Source organism: Silene latifolia, chromosome 2 (genome assembly GCF_048544455.1).
Source record: "Silene latifolia isolate original U9 population chromosome 2, ASM4854445v1, whole genome shotgun sequence".
NCBI lineage: Eukaryota > Viridiplantae > Streptophyta > Magnoliopsida > Caryophyllales > Caryophyllaceae > Silene > Silene latifolia.
In genome coordinates, this window is record NC_133527.1 from 174,607,837 (window position 1) to 174,627,943 (window position 20,107).

At 33.8% G+C, this 20,107-nt stretch overlaps 1 protein-coding gene across 1 annotated transcript; it reads right to left on the bottom strand.

Annotated features, from left to right (window-relative positions):
• Nucleotides 1–18,085: 18,085 nt before the first annotated feature.
• Nucleotides 18,086–19,838, bottom strand: LOC141641665 (uncharacterized). Its single transcript, XM_074450320.1, has 3 exons — nucleotides 19,115–19,838; nucleotides 18,891–19,033; nucleotides 18,086–18,703 (listed from the first exon to the last, which is right to left on the bottom strand). Exons 1-3 carry the CDS (start codon nucleotides 19,836–19,838, stop codon nucleotides 18,086–18,088), a joined length of 1,485 nt encoding a protein of 494 aa, XP_074306421.1.
• Nucleotides 19,839–20,107: the final 269 nt, after the last annotated feature.

The window sequence follows — 20,107 nt, forward strand, 5'->3', positions numbered from 1 at the left end:
ATGGTTAAGTGGGTGACTTACTTGTGTGGTGTGGGCTAAAGTATTCAAGCTGGGACTAGCTGGGACTAGGTCCTAGGTGAGTATTTCGGCCTTCATCATAGATAGGTCTTTATAGTCTTTGACGAGTATATGTTCACTGCTTGATAGCCTTTGTGTTCCTGACTAGTGGATTTATATCCAAGTTGGGGCATGACCTCAGTTACTTATTTTGATAGTAAGGGGTCAGCTTAAGTACTAGTCAACCCTTTGGTGGACTCCTTAGGGTACTCACTTTGTTTTAGAAAAATTGTGGGTCTTGGGTGCGGTGGTGTGTATCCGCATGTCTAGGTCTGCGCAGATTTTAGGCTAGGGTTGTGTTGTCTCTTGGCTATGTTTTATTAATATTAACCGCTGAGCCAAGATACCGGTTCGATTACCTTCCCTACCTCGTGGTATAGACTCGAGTTACAAAGTGACTATTGACCGTACTAAGAACTTATGCCTGTCTTTGATATATTGCCCTTTCTTGTATGGTGATTTTATGAATCGTAATAGGTGAGATGTAAGCCGGTTCTGATTGATAAAGTTTGGATTACTATTTGAATTATATGATTCACATGATAGTTTAGTTTGGTCAGTTTAGGGGTCATAGGTTAGATTTACATGATAATTACATTGTTTATCATATTGTTTACATGTTTTACTACATGTTACATTAATTTTGACGATTCGTGGCTGGGAGGACTCGAAGTTATTCCCCACTGAATTGTGGCTTTCGTGTTTGTATAAAATGCGATTGACAGGTTGTTGATGCTTTGTTGGGGTCACAGACGAGCTAGTGAGCAAAGAACCTTGGACCTAGTTTTGGCTATTCTATTAGTAAACCTTTTACACTTTTGGTTTGTATATAATTTGAAGGGACATATGTCTCCCTTTTCTATTTTGGGTTTGTATCACTATATTTCCGCGTCTTTAGTTATGTATGTAAATTAGTTTATCAGCTTTTGCAGGGTTTTTGACACTCTTCTTGAGTTGGATTGGTTGTGAATGGTTTAGGAAGAAAATTTTTTGAAATTGCAGGTTTTATCTAGTTGAACCATTTACAAACATATCCTACCAGTTTTTCTGTAGAACTTACGTAATTAATTAAGGCTAGATTTAAGGGTGTCACAACTGATAAAGGGACTTTTGAGGTCAAGCCTTCCTACATAAGCTTGGTAGAGAAGAATATGTTTGGAGGAAAAGCTGGAGAGGACCCCGCAAAGCATATGGAGAAGTTTGTTACTTATTGTTGCTCTATTTCATTGACAGCTGGGGTGACTTAAGATCAGGTGAAACAAACTCTCTTTCCTTTCTCTTTGAGAGATGATGCAGTTGAGTAGTTAAGGGGCTTAGACATGGAGACCAACGCAATTACCAACTGGACTTCTCTAACTCTTGCATTCTACAAGAGGTATTTTCCACCACAGAAAACCAATGATTGAGAAGTCAGATTGCAAGTTTTAAATAAGGTCCTACTAAGGATTTTAATGAAGCTTGGATACGGTTCAAAAGACTAGTGCGGTCCGTCCCTGACCATGGTTTTGAGATTTGGTTCCTTTGCAACCAGTTTTACAACGGGCTGTATGATGGTCATAGAGTCTTACTTGATTCAGCTGCTAATAGGAGATTTCAAGATAACACTAATGACGGTAATGCTTAGAAATTGATTTATCAGATAGCTACACACACAGTTGAGTATGAGGTTATAGGAAGTAAGAGAGGAAGTGGGTCAGAAAGTGCGGTCGCGGAATAGTTGGAGGCCATACTTGCTCAAATAGCTGAATTGAAGACTACCCAGTCTTTGGGTAAACAAGAGACGGTTCACATGGTTCAACCATAAGTGTCCTGCGAGATATGTGGGATAGATGTGTTAGAAATCTATATCTCATTACTATACATATTCATATATGTGATGATTTAATTTAGTCATAAAATTAAATATTGATCTTATGCATGCAAACAATAATAAGAATAAGGAAGAAATCATCATCTTACATTGAAGATTTCGGATTATTTGGGCACAAGTGAGTTCTCCTACTCACTTGTTCTTGAGCTTCCTAAAATGGATGAACAAGGATTCAAGTAGAGAATCCCTCCCAAGGAATAATACCCAAGGTAACTACTTAATAAAATTAATATTATTATTACTAGAACAATATTAATTTGGAATAAAATTGACCAAAATATTATATTTGTTCTCTTAATTTTAGGCTAAGAGAAGGGAGAAAAAGGAAGAATTTTATCTCTCTAAAACTCTTATTTTAGATGGTGTATGAATAATAATGTTACACTAGTTTTCAAGTAGTGTAAATGGTAAAAATAATAGAGAAAAACTCATGGCTTTTCTCTATGAAAAATCGGGTAGAGGGGGGAGGTGGTGATGCCCAATGCATGATCAAAGTGCTCTTCACAATAACCACTAGGTATGCATGGCTAGGTTTAGGCAAATTACGCTTACCACTTAGTTAATCAACATAATATTTTCCTAATACACCCAATTATTTCGGTCATATTGAGATAAAATGGATTCCATTTTATCTTTGTCAATTTGTCAATTTGTCACATGTCACATGTCATGTAAAATTGTTATGTATTTTTAACATATTAAAAATCAACGCATTAATAAAAATACGTCATATACAAAACTGACTTAGTAATTCATAATTACTTGTACCAAAATATTTTACCAATTATAAATCACAACATCTTGTATTTATAATAAATTATTCATTCAAATGCAATTGTTTCCTTAAACAATAATTTCATCTAAGTAATAAAACAATTCGATCACTTAGACCGTATCTTATTTAATCAAATTATAATGTAATACGTAAATATTACTTCCAAAATCGTTCGTCAATTTTAAGTAATTTAATCAACCCGTATCGTCATACGATCAATTAAATAATCAAATAAGAGTGTTACCCTTTAGGTATGACCTAAGGGGATCAACTGATCACCACCGTCGCACGACATTAATGTCAAACTCTAGTCAGCCAATCAATACCGATATGTGTGGACCAGTTGACAGTAAAATATTACTTCCCAATTGTATTCTTTAAAATGAGACTTAAACATGTGATCATCATGATTGACAGTTGTGATCGCATTATTGTCGGAGGACACATATTCCAACAATCTCCCACTTGTCCTCGACAAGTGTGCGTCACCAATTCTCTTGTCCTATTACTATATCCCACTCATTGCAAGGTGTCTTTCAGGTCGTATTTGCAAGTGATCATATCGAGAGTGGTTTCCTCGATCTGGAGAATAACTGATTGACCGGATTTATCTATCATAGATATCTTCCGAGCGTGGCCACACATTTCCAGTTCATTACTCCTCGAGTGGCCCTGAGATATTGTTATAACCCTGACTAGGGGTGGACAATTCCTATCGCACTCATTCCCTTCGACTAGCCACAACCATCATAACCCAAAATATGCCCATTTGACCCCATTTACGAAGGTCGTAGTAACACAAATCAAAGTTAATCTGAAACTGTGCCATCTTAGGCGAATAGTCTTTAGTCAAAAGAATCGACTCATTAGAATACTATAGTAGCTCTCGCCACGACCAGGCTATATAAATTTGCCAGAACTCTATAAGCGGTCATAAGGCCCGACAAAGTGTTCCTAACAGTCTGCCTATGTGATCAACTAGTCATTCTCATATGACTCCATGGCACTTGAACTTGCCATCAATAAGATCACATTCTAGTCACTTCGAGACGTCACCTCATGTAAGTAACAATGGGCGAATACAATGCTAATCCGTGTTCACTTTAACGGGGTTCAATTGTCTCTACAACCCGTTTGGACGTAACAAAGTATAAGGTGAGTTAATAATAACTCAAACGACAAATGTCGACATCACATTCAGGTAGTCAATACCGTATTACAACCTTGTGATGCATATCGTAAGTGTATTAACACTAGTCGATTGCAATAGAAGTTTTAACATACCATTTGTCCGTGTGTTCAAACTTCTTTTATCGCATTTTCCTTTAATTTCATGTTATCTCTCATAGCATGAATCTCACCAAGTACACATATAGGTTCCCAACCTAGGTTTGGGTTCTTTATCTTGAAAGAACTTTATGATTGTTTATCATACAACCAACGAATTTGTGGTGGATGATATAACTTGCACTGGTCAAGTGTTCTACCAACTCACAATGCACTAGGTATATGTTTTGTAGAGTCTTGCAACAATTGTCAAGATGATTAGCCTAGTACTTCTCACAAGTCCTAGCATATTAGAAAATATTAGTTTTGAGTAACTTCTTACTTCAACTAAGTATCTTTCCTAACTTCATATTTCTCCTTTTAGTTTGAAAAGCTTAGGATTTTCATAAATCCTTACGTGTGTTCGAACTTTAATATGTGCAACCTCTTGACACACAACAGAGTGTTCTGTCCAGCACTGAAATCGCTCATCGGTTCTCCTCGAGAATTCATGACGATTTTTCTATGGCTTGCCAATGAATCATCATGCTCTTATGCATATGATTCATTATTGGACATATGCATGATTATTCTAATGGCGGAAACATTAGTAACCTTTTAATCATGTCATCAACCATTCTTAGGTTCAATGAATGACCATGACTGTTTATGGTGATTCCATTTTCATCAATATGAATAACCTACGTTTCTGGTTGATTTGATGTGTATATCTCAATACTTATCCAAAATCTCATGATGTGATTGGATTCATCATAGTCCATTTTCATCCAGAATTGAAAACTCAAATACCCTTTTGTGAAAGAAGGTATTAGCTCGTCATTCTCAATGAGTAATGAGTTATAAACTTTTATAAGATGATAGCTCCCACTAAATTCCATGTCTTCACATGATAATTTCCAACTCCCACTTAATTCCACATGTTTCGCAATTGACTACTCAATCGAAACATTTCAAGAATTAAAATATATTTTGCTTTGCTAAGTTATTAAGATAAAACCATATATGTTCCCAACATATCCTTTCAAAATACCTATTTTGAAGAGGTTTCATCTTATCTTTATGGAGAGAGATTTAATCTCTAACTCATTCATTTTATAATGATGCGTAGCAATGTCATTATTTAAATATAAATAATATCTAATATACGTCCTTCTCAAAATATCCTTTTCGGAAGGAGGTTTAACCATTTCATTTTCATAATGAGGTTAAGTAATGACATTAGCGTGGTTAACATTTAACTTAGCTCTTGTGGATATCGGCATATCAATCTTTGCAACTTTTAGTCATAAATCTCATTTATTTTTTAGGATGCAACTTTGATTCATTTAGGCTCTTAAATAAATATCAATATCTAAACTATTGGTCAAATGTTGTTCATAAACTAGTCAAAAACCTTATTAAGACTTTACATTAGTCATTCTTTATTCCAAAACTTTCTTTTGGTCTCCTCGTGTAGTTATCTTGAGAACATATTCTTTTGATTACTTCACTTGGTCTCTTTTCTCATGTAGATATCATCTATTCTTTTCTTATGTAGATATCATCTATTCGAGACCATAGATCTCATCTATTCGAGTATACTATCTGTATAGGTATACAAATCATTCTTTCTTGCGTAGATCTCATTTACACAAGTACACAAATTTTGCTTGGTGTTCTTTGTGTCTTCATTTTCTCCCACTCTATCTTTAGAATGAATACACTAGAGATTCAAAGATAGCTTATGAGACACAAATAATGATTTTGAAGTATAAGGAGGACTATCTCATAGGTTGACTAATTGTTTTAAATTTGATAAGTGTACTTGGTGAGTGACATTCCTTTAGGAGAGTTCATCAACTCAATCATCACTTTATAATTGATCATACACAAGCCTTAAGCTTGTGGACATATAATGAATCCCATCATTATAGCTGTCTATTAGATCACTTTAAGTGAATGATCATATGTTTCTATGAGCAAGTGGATAAAGACGAATTTTAGAACAAGGATAAAAACGATAAAACGGGTGACTTGGGTTGCAAACCAAGCCACCATTATCCAAAATACAACCATTATCCAAAATACATTTCCATGTTGAACACGGAAATCAAAATGTTCTAAAATCCGAAACATAAATTAAGATAAGACAATAAAAAGCCAAGCTTCATGGAAGCTACTCCTAGCTTCTTGATGGTTTCTCAAGCTTGCTTTTCTTTTCCCTTGTCCTTGCTTGGTGGAGGCCCTATTTACAATAAAAAGGGAATACATTTTCACAACTTTGTATCACAATACCATAGTTGAATTAGAAACATAAAAGAAAGGATGGTCATTTACCTACTGGAGTGATCTTTCCAACTTTAATGTCACCAAGATATTTGGAAAAATTTCTTCTCCAATGTCCAACACCATTACAATAATGGCATTTATCAAGAGGACCCTTCTTGATTTTGGAAGTGCTAGCTTCATAATTTTTAGCTTTGGTGAAAGTAGGAGCTTGCTTTTTACCCTTCTTCCCATTCTTCTTGAACTTCCCCTTGCTTTTGGTGCTTATGTTAAGCACATCCTTAGGTGGGTTAACATTTAACTCCATGTTTCTTTCGGCTTGCACAAGTAATTTGTGCAATTCTTCAAGAGACACGTCCTTGTCTTGCATGTTAAAATTCACTCGGAATTGAACATATGCCTTGACTTTGGATAAGGAGTGTAGAATCCTATCTACAATGAGCTCTTTGGGGATTTCAACCTTTTGAATCTTCAAAGTCTCGACTAGCTCCATTAATTTGAGCACGTGAGGGCTAACCTTTTAGCCCTCCTTAAAGTCGAGATCAAAGAATGCCGCGGCCGCCTCATATTGGACGATCCGCGGAGTTTGTGAAAACATTGTCACAAGCTTGGAATAGATTTCATTAGCGGTGCCCATTTTAAAGGCTCTCCTTTGGAGATCCGCCTCCATCGCAAAGATCAACACATTTTTCATTGCGGCGGACTCCTTGTGGTAAGCCTCATATGCTTCCCTAGTAGCGGCACTCGACCTAGCATTAGGTTCGGGTGGAGAGGCCTCGGTGAGGTAACGAAGCTTGTCGTCACCTTGGGCGGCTAATTTGAGTTGGGCATCCCAATCGGAGAAATTTGACCCATTCTTTTCAAGTTTACAACGATCCATGAAGGATCGGAGCCATGAAGTATTAGTGAGAGGTGTGGCGTTGGTGTTTGGAGCGGCCATTGGTTATGAGAAATAAGAGTGGTCTACAAAAAACAAAATAGTAGGAATAAAACATATGTCGTTTTCAAAATAATAACACTCATAAAAATTCAATTTAAACAAGTTTTATTACATTTATCTAGTGACCTCTACCCTACTTGATAAATGATTACATTAATATTTATCTCTAGCCCGAAACACATCCGGAAATCGTCGTGAATACTTTCGTTGAGTTCAACCCAAATTTCGAATAAATGTGTCCATGATCCAAATTCATATCAACTTAGGGCACGGTGTGCCGAAATACTCCTCATTAATATAAATTCGGTGGATAGACATTTATCACCCACTTCCCCTACGTAACAAGGTTTGTACCCCGTTGTGGCCGAGTGCACTCCCTCGCGAAATAGGTTTTCATGGTTTCTACTATTTGGTAAGGCTATGTCTCAATTGATTATTTTTTAGCGAGAGGTCATGTCAATTTATTATCTATCACGTTTTAAGTGAACTAAAGCGGTGAACTACGATAATTCTAATTGACACGGTCGATAAACTCGATTAAAAGAAAGACGCATGTTTTAGTTATGGCGATTTAGCTATGCATGCAACATATAAATAAAATGCAAAGCATAAAATAAATCTTAGTATGGCCTTCCTAAAATAGAAAATCTAATTAACTATTACATATTCGGAAACCAACTCCATTGGTCCCTTGAACTTCGGTTTTGGCACGCATCTCGAGGTAACACCGTCTTTATGTATCGCCTTCTTGAGTGACACCGTCTTCAAGGAACTCCGAATTAAATAAATTACATAACAAATTACATAATATCCTATTATACATTTGCAATTAAAATAAAATAAATCTATTAAATTATAAAACGGTGATACGAGATCACAATAAATTACAACCGAATCGATATTCCCATACATTTCGGGTAATACCAATTAAAAACTAAGGCCATACTAAGTAAAAATTACATAAAATAAAATTACATAAAATAAAATTATGACAATCATAAATAAAATGCAGTATTATAATATGTATGAATATACCCAATTTAATGCTAAATCGCCTTTAAGGAGCCAATATCGTATATTAAACGGTTTTTACGGATTTGCGTGATTCAACCTTTTAAAATCACAATGAATTACATAAAATCATATTTATGCACAAATTAATTATCCTAACCAACTTAGGACTCAAAATTAGTCTCCACTAACTATTTGACTATAATTAACTTATATTTCTTAAAAATGTTCATCAATGGACTCAAAATTACAATAAAATGCTATAAACTCCAAATAAATCATAAAAATTTCAAATAGATTTAAAATTTGAAATTTAAACTCATGAACATTCTGGAAAAATACCATGACACTCATAATGTTCAAAAAACTTAGGTTAAAATTTCGAAAATTTATCGGGAAAAACAATGTTGCGGTTTATCGGATTTATCAAATATAATCATAAAAACATGAGAAAAATTATATTTATCAACTTTTCAATTTTATATCTGAAATAGATAATAAAATGCAACATGTGACATTTTTCCTTAGTCATGAAATATGTTTTAGCAATTATTCACTAATTAAAGTCATTATTTATGCTATTTTTCATCAAAAATTCATAAATCATGCATAAAGACTTCATAATAGCCTATTATTTTACACGCATCTTGTAAAATTTCATGGGACAATATACTAAATTTATATGACCAGATTCGAAATTTATCTCATATTAACCTATTTTCATTTAAATTCGATTTTTATCATGAAAAATCCATATTTCGAGCATAAAAACTCCAAAACTTCTTAAAATTTACAGGTCATCTAAAAATAATATATGTGAAAACATATCCAAAAACCACTGAAAAATTCGAAGTTTAGCTAATTTTAGTCCGAAAATGACATTTTTATCCTAAAATCACATTTTTAATGCCATTATTTAATAAGATGAACAATAAAAATCCATAAATTAACCAAAATATCCTAAATACATTTTAGGACCATAAAATTTAACATGCAAAATTTTTTCCGTGATATATCATAATAACAAAAATTTATAAGTTTTATATGTTAATCGTATAACTCAGAAAAACTATAACCGATTTGCATGGAAACAACCTAAGGCTCATGATACCGCTTGTTAGAAATCTATATCTCATTACTATAAATATTCATATATGTGATGATTTAATTTAGTCATAAAATTAAATATTGATCTTATGCATGCAAATAATAATAAGAATAAGGAAGAAATCATCATCTTACATTGAAGATTTTGGATTATTTGGGCACAAGTGAGTTCTCATACTCACTTGTTCTTGAGCTTCCTAAAATGGATGAACAAGGATTCAAGTAGAGAATCCCTCCCAAGGAATAATACCCAAGGTAACTACTTAATAAAATTAATATTATTATTACTAGAACAATATTAATTTGGAATAAAATTGACCAAAATATTATTTTTGTTCTCTTAATTTTAGGCTAAGAGAAGGGAGAAAAAGGAAGAATTTTATCTCTCTAAAACTCTTATTTTAGATGGTGTATGAATAATAATGTTACACTAGTTTTCAAGTAGTGTAAATGGTAAAAATAATAGAGAAAAACCCATGGTTTTTCTCTATGAAAAACCGGGTAGAGGGGGGAGGTGGTGATGCCCAATGCATGATCAAAGTGATCTTCACAATAACCACGAGGTATGCATGGCTAGGTTTAGGTAAATGATTATGCTTACCACTTAGTTAATCAACATATTATTTTCCTAATACACCCCATTATTTCGGTCATATTGAGATAAAATGGATTCCATTTTATCTTTGTCAATTTGTCAATTTGTCACATGTCACATGTCATGTAAAATTGTTATGTATTTTTAACATTTTAAAAATCAACGCATTAATAAAAATACGTCATATACAAAATTGACTTAGTAATTCATAATTACTTGTACCAAAATATTTTACCAATTATAAATCACAACATCTTGTATTTATAATAAATTATTCATTCAAATGCAATTGTTTCCTTAAACAATAATTTCATCTAAGTAATAAAACAATTCGATTACTTAGACCGTATCTTATTTAATCAAATTATAATGAAATACGTAAATATTACTTCCAAAATCGTCCGTCAATTTTAAGTAATTTAATCAACCCGTATCGTCATACGATCAATTAAATAATCAATTAAGAGTGCTACCCTTTAGGTATGACCTAAGGGGATCAACTGATCACCACCGTCGCACGACAGTAATGTCAAACTCTAGTCAGCCAATCATTACCGATATGTGTGCACCAGTTGACAGTAAAATATTACTTCTCAATTGTATTCTTTAAAATGAGACTTAAACATGTGATCATCATGATCGACAGTTGTGATCGCATTATTATCGGAGGACACATATTCCAACAAGATGGCCACACTGCGGCCAAGTGTATGAGTACCGTGGAGCAAGTTCATGCCTTCCATTCTTTCAAGTAAAGTACGCCATATTCTAACTTCTTCTCTGAAAGGAGTCAGAATGCCTATCCTCAATCTCCTCAACAAAATCCTTATATTATTCTTCCAAATCGTGTCAATCAACCACAAGGACGTTATCAAAGGCCAAATCAAGGAGGTTTTCAACAAATACAGCCTCCTTTTCAAGCTGCAAGTAATGAGGTGTCGGAGTTAAAAGCTCTCTTACATCAAACTTTGATGATGCAACAAAAGCAAACGACTCAAATCTCCGAACTCGTGGCTCATAATAGGATCACTACGCCAAATAAGTCCTTCAATAACGGTCAGATAATGCAATTACCGTTATTAAATAGAAACACAGAATTGTTATTGCAACGACTGTTGTTAAATATATACCACGGTTGTATACAAACACGCGACCGTTATAACATCAGTAACAGATCTATAATACCGTTATCACAACTCAAGGACCGTTATAAAACTGTTGTTAAATATGTTTATGGCAACGGGTATACTATTAAGAAAACTTTATTAAATATTAATAACGGTTTCAAATCCATTGTCCTAGTTTACTATTGACAACGGTTTAGTGGTTCCAAAACCGTTGTTAAATATTATACTCCCTCCTAGTCTCTATTTTCTTCCTTTTGTTTGTGGGCAAGGGTATTAAGGCGAGAAATAAAATAAGAGTAAAAGAGTTGGGTGTGGTTGATGATAGGATAGAGGGATGAATAATTAGGAGTTAAATAAGGAATGGTGGGGCCAAAACATTAAGGAAAGTATTGATATATGGGTAAAAGAGTTGAGTGGGATTTGGTGATATGGGAGAGGGATGAATAAAATAAGAGTAAAAGTTTCCAAAATAAGAAAGGGGAAGAAAACCTGAATAATCCGTTTAAGGAAATAAGGAAGAAAATAGTGAATAGGAGGGAGTATATGATAACGGTTCATTTCGTTATCTTATTTAATTAAATGTCAAAATTTAACAACGGTTTTATTGCGTGCTAAACCGTTGTTATATTTATCATTGATGAAACTTTGACAACGGTTCTTCATAGATAAACTGTTTTTAACATTTTGAACTCGACAACGGTTATCGTTCGTTATCTTATATTTTTGGCGGTTTGAATGGGAGGGAAAAGATGTCAACGGTTATTTATCTAAATAAAACCGATGTCAAATAATTGTTTGTAACGGGTTGTTTTTAACCGTTATCGTTTTTAAATTTTTTGTTTTTTAAAAAATGATTTTATCTTGTTCTAGCAACTGCTAAAATGCTATTTTTCCAGCAGTGATTGTACCAGCTGCTGGAATGCTATTTTTCAGCTGCTACTGAAAATAGCATTCCAGCAGCTGTGCACTGCAAAAAATCAATCCCGCATCAAAATATTACACCCCATGATCAATTAAACCCAGTTTTAAAATAGTACAAACAGGATGATCAAAAGCCAAAACACAACTTCCTCAAAAAAACAAAAGAATCCAATACACAATGGCTCTATATACACACACACACACACACACACACACACACACACACACACACACACACACACACACACACACACACACACACACACACACACACACACACACACACACACACACACACACACACACACACACACACACACACACATACACACACACACACACACACACACACACGTACATAAAACATGAGCATGATATGTTCATTTTATATATACTTTTACCCCTTGTTTTAGCTCAGTTTCTATTGTTTATCATACTTTAATTAGTATATTTTTTAGCTAATCTTGTGTTCTAGGTGTATTGTTGTGTTTGTTACGTTTTTTTAGGAATCTAAGCATATAGAGGCTTTTTCTTATAATTTTGTACACCAAGTCCACTTAGCTAAACAAGACCAAGTGTTGGACTAAGCATGGAGTATTGGAATGGGTTTTGCATGAAGAAATTGGTGGATCAATATGTTTAATTCAAATATTGTCAAAAGCAAAGTCAAGCCCAACTCAAAATCCAAGTCAAAGAGGAAAGAATAGGTTTCCAAGCTACCTAGGATGCAAAGGGATTAGGTCTTTAACCGGATGATTAATCGCACAATTAATCACCAACATAGGATTCTCCAAGTAATTAAGAGGAGAATTAAGGCAAACAACCCGGAATCCCACGTCCCCGATCGGGGCCCCCAACCCCGATGGGGGTTGCATGCTTCTTGGTGATTTACGTTTCACCACCCTCTCCTATAAATAGGAGAGGCATTTCAAGGCTTAGGAATCTCATTTTTATCTCATATTCTACGTCTCATATACTTACAATAAGCCTTAAGCATTATATTTTCTCTCATTAGTTTTACAATATTGTTAAGCTTTTAGTTCTCAAACAATTAGTCCTTAATATATTTCAAGCATTTGGTTATAATTTATTTCTTCCTTACAAGTTCTTCTCTATTAAGGTATTCTTATTTCTAATTTGCAATTTTACATTTCTATTTTAGTTTACACATAGTTTATAATTAAAGTACTTAATTTAGATTACATTAGGATTATTTCTTATACATGTTATATCACCTAGTTTATACAAATCATACAATCATGTTTAACATTTCGTATAATATAGTTTGAAATTTACATTCTAATATGAGTAGCTGAATTTCCTAATTCAATTTTGGGTTATCTCAATCAATTGTGTGCCTTTATATTTTAGGAATGCCTTTGATAAGCAATTTGATACTCCACACTCAATTTGATTAACTTGTTATTTAATAATTGACCCTCTCCTTTTTTCTTGACATTTGTGTCCAAACCAAAGACAAACGAATGATCGGGACGAAATGACTCAAGGGAGTATGAAACTTCATATTTTGTTTACCCAATTGTTATTACACAAACTGGAACTATTGCAATGCAACACATGTTATTTTCTTATCCCGTTGATGTATCAATGTTTACGTTCTCATACGCATTTAAGTAAAGATGTATAAAATGGTTTTCCTACCCCGTTGCCATATCAATGTTTACGTTCTAAATTCTAATCCCTCGTCTTAAACTTAAAACGGATCAAATAAAATGCATACGACAAAAGCATAATATCTAGGGATTAATAATAAGGTTGTCCGATCCATCCAAGTACGGTGTTATTTAACCGCATCTTAAGAAATACCAACTATGCATTTATAATGTGAAGTATCAAAATGGTGGTAAATACAACCATAACCGTTGTGAATTTCTACGTCATTGGTTAGTGTTGTATTGTCACTTGTGTAAAATTATATGGTAGATATATATTTTAAACCTTAATTAGAGTAACTGCAAGTGAAAAGAAGTACTTGTGAAGAGTAGATTAGAGCACACAAAAAGATGAATCAAAAGATGATTTATTTAACATATCAATTTATACGAATCCAATATTAACCTCTATCTAACTCGTCTCCAATAAATTGTTCAATCAACTTGTGTTAGTTACATTTCTTTAAAGATACTCTCTTCATCCAATTCATTTATTTATGTATCTTTGATTAAAAGACCTCTCATATAGAATATCAAAGATGAACAAATGATTTTGACGCAGGGAGTAATATGGAGTACTCCAGTCAAATCTACACATTGAACTATTAATTGGAAAGGAATCCCTTTTTGACGTTAATGAGGATAATCATAATTGGAATAATCATAATCCAAATCATTTTGAATGAATTTGGCCAAATTAATATGCTAATTTTCTAATTGGAATATTAATTGGAATGGAATCCCTTTTTTTTGTTAATTTTGTGGGAGATGCTGTTGTTTGAAGTTAATAGGATAGTATTCAAATTACACCTGCCAAATTTAACGCAAATCACACTATTGTTATTTGAGGTAAATTTATAATTCTTAATAATTAACAGTTTGACAAATATAATATATAATTATGATAATATATGGTAATAATATTTTAATATATAGTCTTCACCTCGTTATGACATGTGGCATTCAATACGAAGTATACATAAAGATGTCCTACTATAAAAGAACATTTGGAGTTGCTTATGGTAAAAGAGTAACATTGACGTAAGATACCAATAACATTATCGAGTATAAATTAACAATTTAACATAGATAACATCTTTCCTATTATCTCATTCTATCTAATATTCTCTAATATTTGAAGTATAAATATAAAACTATAAAAAAGGAAGAAGCAAAAAACGCAACTAAATAAAACAATCAATGGCTCCTAACAGTTATCAAGTCCCTTGTTGGGTCTAATGCACTTTTGGAGTCTAATGCACTTTTGGAAATTGAAAATGAACAATATGATAAACAAAAAAAAAAATGAAAAAAAATGACATAATTCTATTTTTTGTTCCTTAAATAAAATTTACCTAAACGAAGGTAACAAATTTATTTGCCTAATATTGCGATATAAAGTGTAGGTTAGACGGAATCTCAATAAATCACGATTTAATTTCAAATTTAATTTTATAATGATAATTTCTCCTATAATCATGTTAATTCCTCAATAAACTCTCCCTATTATGGAAATAATATCATATCAAATATTGATGTGTTTAGGAAAAATCAATAATTATCATTTTATTTTAGGATTTTGTACGTGATTTTGCATGTATTTTTTTTATAGTCTTAGGATTTCAGCAAATGACACGTGGAGTAGGAGTAGATGTTGACATGTGGCGATCAAAGGGGCTGCTAGTTTCCGCTTTAATATAATATATGATAAGGGAGATGTAACACATGAATTACATTACATTAGTAGTGATGTCTTGCAGAAATATTATATTTAGTTGGTATCACTTGCTTGTCATTTTACATGTCGTTCATAAATTATCATCGATGACGAAAAAAGAACGTAAAAAACATAAGCATATTCACAATAACGAAAATGAAATGATGCACTGTGTAATACCGAGTAGAGGTTCACTAAAATAATGGACCTTAAATAGCTTACATAAACTGATAAAAGTATGTATGAAAGAGAGTGATAGTGTACCTGTAGAAATATGATAATAATGGAGAATTATAGAGATGAAAGATATATTGAATATATTGTTATGAATTGTATTATATTTATGTATCTTATAATGAGGAATATGAGCTAGTATTTATAGTAGTAGCTCAACAACCTAAACCAGCTTGCTTTAACTAACTTGACTTATTGTAACTAACTTTGACTTCTTCTAACTAACTATCAAATACATCATATACCTAATATACCCCCCTCAAGCTAGGTAGTAGATAAGGATAAACCTAGCTTGCAGAGGTATAGGCTTAGGGATATACCTAATATACCCCCCTCAAGCTAGTTCGTTTGTGAAAGACTGGATTGGCAGTGATATGAAGAGCAGCTTTATTATCACAATGCAGAGGTATAGGCTTAGGGACTATAATCTGCAAATCAGTAAGCAGCCTATCAAGCCAAACTAACTCAGAGGTAGTGAAAGATAAGCTGCGATATTCAGATTCAGCTGAGCTCTTGCTAATTGTAGGTTGCTTTTTTGTTTTCCAAGAAACCAAAGAATCCCCAAGAAATACACGGTAACCACTGAGTGATCTAGCAGTATCCTGGCATTTGCCCCAATCTGCATCACTATAGGCTGTGATGGTAGTGCTTGACTGGGATTTATAATGAAGACCAGCATTAATGGTCCTTTTGAGATACTTAACCACATGTAGAGCAGCTTGCATGTGAAGTTGTCTTGGCTGACTCACATACTGACTGAGATGCTGAACAGTGTATGACAAATCTGGCCTGGAAAGATTCAGGTATAAGAGCCTGCCAACAAGTCTCCTATACTGATCAGGATCAATTAACAATTCTCCTTCTCATGATGATAATTTCAGACCTTGTTGTAATGGGAAGGCAGTGGATGTACACCTTTCCATTTTTAAATCCTTGAGGATATCTAGTATATACTTCCTCTGGTTTATCATAATCCCAGAGTCATTTCTTGAAATTTCCAAACCTAGAAAATACCTCATGTTTCCCAGATCTTTGATTGAATAAGCAGTATTCAATTGTTTTTTGACATTGTTGATCTCATCAAGGGTTGTCCCAGTTAATAGTATATCATCTACATACACCAGTAGGACTGTGAAACCACCCGTGGCTGTATCAAATTTAGTAAATAAAGAGTAGTCTTGTTTAGACTGAGTATATCCCAATTGCTGCAAAAACCTTGTAAGCTCCTTATTCCACTGTCTAGAAGCCTGTTTAAGGCCATACAGTGACCTTTTGAGCTTGCAAACCATTCCTGCATCAACATTATATCATTCTGGGACCTTCATATACACTTCTTCATCCAAATAACCATGCAAGAAGGCATTGTTAACATCTAATTGGTACAGAGACCAGTTCTTTAGGGCAGCAACAACTAGTAAGGTCCTGACTGTTGTTAGCTTTGCAACAGGAGAAAATGTGTGCTTGAAATCCCTATCTTTGATCTGATTGAAACCCTTAGCAACTAGTCGTGCTTTGAATCTCTCTACAGACCCATCTGACTTATATTTTATTTTATAAACCCACTTGAAACCAATAGGTTTCTTACCAGGTGATAGAGTAACCAATTCCCAAGTGTTATTCTTCTCTAGGGTCTGAATCTCATCTTGCATAGCCTTAACCCATCTTGGACCTTGTTGAGCTTCATAATATCTATAAGGCTCATGTTCTTGCATTACTGAAGCAAGAGAAGCCACATACTCAGGAGCATAATCTTGTAATTGAGACATTATTGTAGCCTGGAATGCAACAGAATTAGCAGACCCCTTGTTTTGTGCAGGCAGTTTGTGACTACAATGGTAATCCTTTAACCAAGAGCTTAGGTGCCTTGGTCTAGAGGAAGTCCTGACTGGTCCCTCAGCAGGAAGTATAATAGAAGCAGGATCACTAGGTGTCTCTTCTGATGAAGGATTGACAGGTGAACCTCTTGGTGATAATGAATTGTCTTGTGAAAAAGACTGTTCTACAGTCTGGTTGATTAAAATATGTGTAGAAGATGTTGGATTTACCAAGCTTGTTGCAGAGGTATTCATATCCTGACTTTGCTTATTTGTATAATAAAATTCCTGTTCTTTGAAAATAATATCTCGACTAACAAAAACTTTATGCAATTGTACATCATATAGTCTATATCCCTTCTGATTGTGAGGGTATCCTATAAAAACACACTTCCTTGCCCTATTGCCAAATTTGTCTGAGAATGTAGGTGGCATTGTTGCATGACACACACAGCCATATACTCTCAAATTGTCATAGACAAGATCAATTCCATAAATAAGCTTAAAAGGTGTGTTATTATCAATGACAGGTGAAGACATGAGGTTAATTAGATAAGTTGCTGTCAAAATACAATCCCTCAAAACTTTATAGGTAAATTTCCCTGAATCTTAAGAGCCCTAGCAGTCTCAAGAAGGTGTCTATATTTCCTTTCCATCCTCCCATTCTGCTGAGGAGTCCCTACAATGCTAGTCTAATGAACAATCCCTTTGGATTTAAACAACTCAGAACAATATTGTTGCAAAAACTCTGTGCCATTATCTGATCTTACTGTTTTAACAGTTTTATTAAACTGAGTAAATATATATGCTAAGAAATCTCTAAATAAACCAGGAATCTGATCTTTATTTTGAAACAATATGGTCCATGTATTTCTGGAATAGTTATCCAAGATTGTTAAAAAATATTTAGCTCCAGAAATAGATGGAATCTTATAAGGGCCCCAAACATCAATATGCAACATATCAAAACAAGCAGCATCTCTTTTATTGCAAATAGAAAAAGGAAGTCTATGATGCTTAGCAAGTATACATGTTTCACAACTAAAATCATGTTTTATTTCTGTTTTAAAACCAGGAACAAATTTGAGTCTATTTACAGAAAGATGACCCAAACTGCTATGTAACAAAGACAAAGAACTAGTGACTGCAGCTAAACAAAGTTTATTATTCTTTTCAGATGATACTCTAGACTCTAGTAACTGATGGACTAGATTAGAAATATTCCTATGAATCACTGAATTTTTATTATAAAATCTATATAGATCAACTACTCTTTGCCCTGTAGCAACCACATGTTTACTTGAAAGGTCCTGAAAAAAAGACAAGCAGCAGAATTGAACACAACAGATAAAGCATTATGGTCAATTAACTTACTGACAGACATCAGGTTTTGTTTAAAATCTGGGATGTAAAACACATTAAATAACCTATCTAATCGGTCAAGTTGACTGTACCAATCTTATTAACTAACTTAAGAGACCCATCTGGTAAACCTACTTTTATAGGAACCTTAAGAGTAACCACATTTGTCAAAATATCCAAGTCATATGTCATGTGATCTGAAGCTCCAGTATCAACTATCCAATCATTCAAAACAAAGGAATTATGTACTGAAGAAACAGAAGCGTGTGAAAAAATACCTGCAAATTGAGAAGAAGAAAGACCAGGCTGTTGATCAGACATCCTTTACAGGACCTGATCAACCACAGAAGTAATAATACCATTCAACACATCTGAAGACAGTACAGAAGTATGAGTATTAGAAGTATTAGTCGAGCATCCAGATGTAACCAAGACCTCATCATCCAATTGTGAATTAAAACCAATAACATCAGCAGCATTTGCAGTGTTCTTGGAAGAATTTGAAGCAGTATTAGCAGTGGTAGTAGTAACAGGTGCACCAGACTTGAAGTTAGTGACCTTACTCTTTCCCTTGCCTTTATCATTAGGATATCCTTTGATGACAAAGCAATTGAGTGGACTATGCCCAAATTTATTACAATGTGGACACTTATTCAAATCAAAACAGGTAGCTCTTGTGTGTCCATTCTTTTCACAATGATCACAATATTTATCAGAAGTAACCAAGTTCCCATCATATTTACCAGAATAACCAACATTGTTTTTGTGTTCTGGAACCTTATAACTGGCATATGCAGTAGCTTCAGTAATAGTATGCACAGATTCAGTGATTTGCTTTTGTCGTTCTATCTTTTGTAGAAAACCTAAAGCCTTGTTTATGCTAGGCAAAGGGTCCATTGACAGTATTTGAGACCCGACAGTGTCATAACCTCCATTTAACCCCATCAGAAACTGGATCAACTTTGCAGTGTTCTCTCTATCAATGATGTTTTTAAGTAAAGAACATGTGCATTGATCAATTTTACCACAAGAACATAATGGAATAGGGTCTAATCCATCCAAAGTTTCCCAAAGATTCTTCATCTTTCCATAGTAATCAACCAAAGAAGAATTGTCTTGAGAAATCCTCTATAACTCTTTTTTCAATTGATAGACTTCTAAAGCACTAGCTTGACCATATCTCTCAAGCAACTCAGACCATAATTCTCTCGCAGAATTTACATACTTCAAACTATCCTTAATTGATGAGACTAGTGAATTTAGAATCCATTGCCTCACCATGAAATCACACCGAATCCACTGACTGTATTTCTTGTCTGTTTTAGGCGGTTTAACAAGGGTACCATCAACAA

Coding starts and splice junctions, on each gene's coding strand:
- LOC141641665 (XM_074450320.1), bottom strand. CDS start 19,838: ATGAAGAATCTTTGGGAAACTTTGGATGGATTAGACCCTATTCCATTA. Junction 19,034..19,114: donor GTCTTCAGATGTGTTGAATG/GTATTATTACTT, acceptor CTCAATTTGCAG/GTATTTTTTCACACGCTTCT. Junction 18,704..18,890: donor CTCTTAAGGTTCCTATAAAA/GTAGGTTTACCA, acceptor TCTTTTTTTCAG/GACCTTTCAAGTAAACATGT.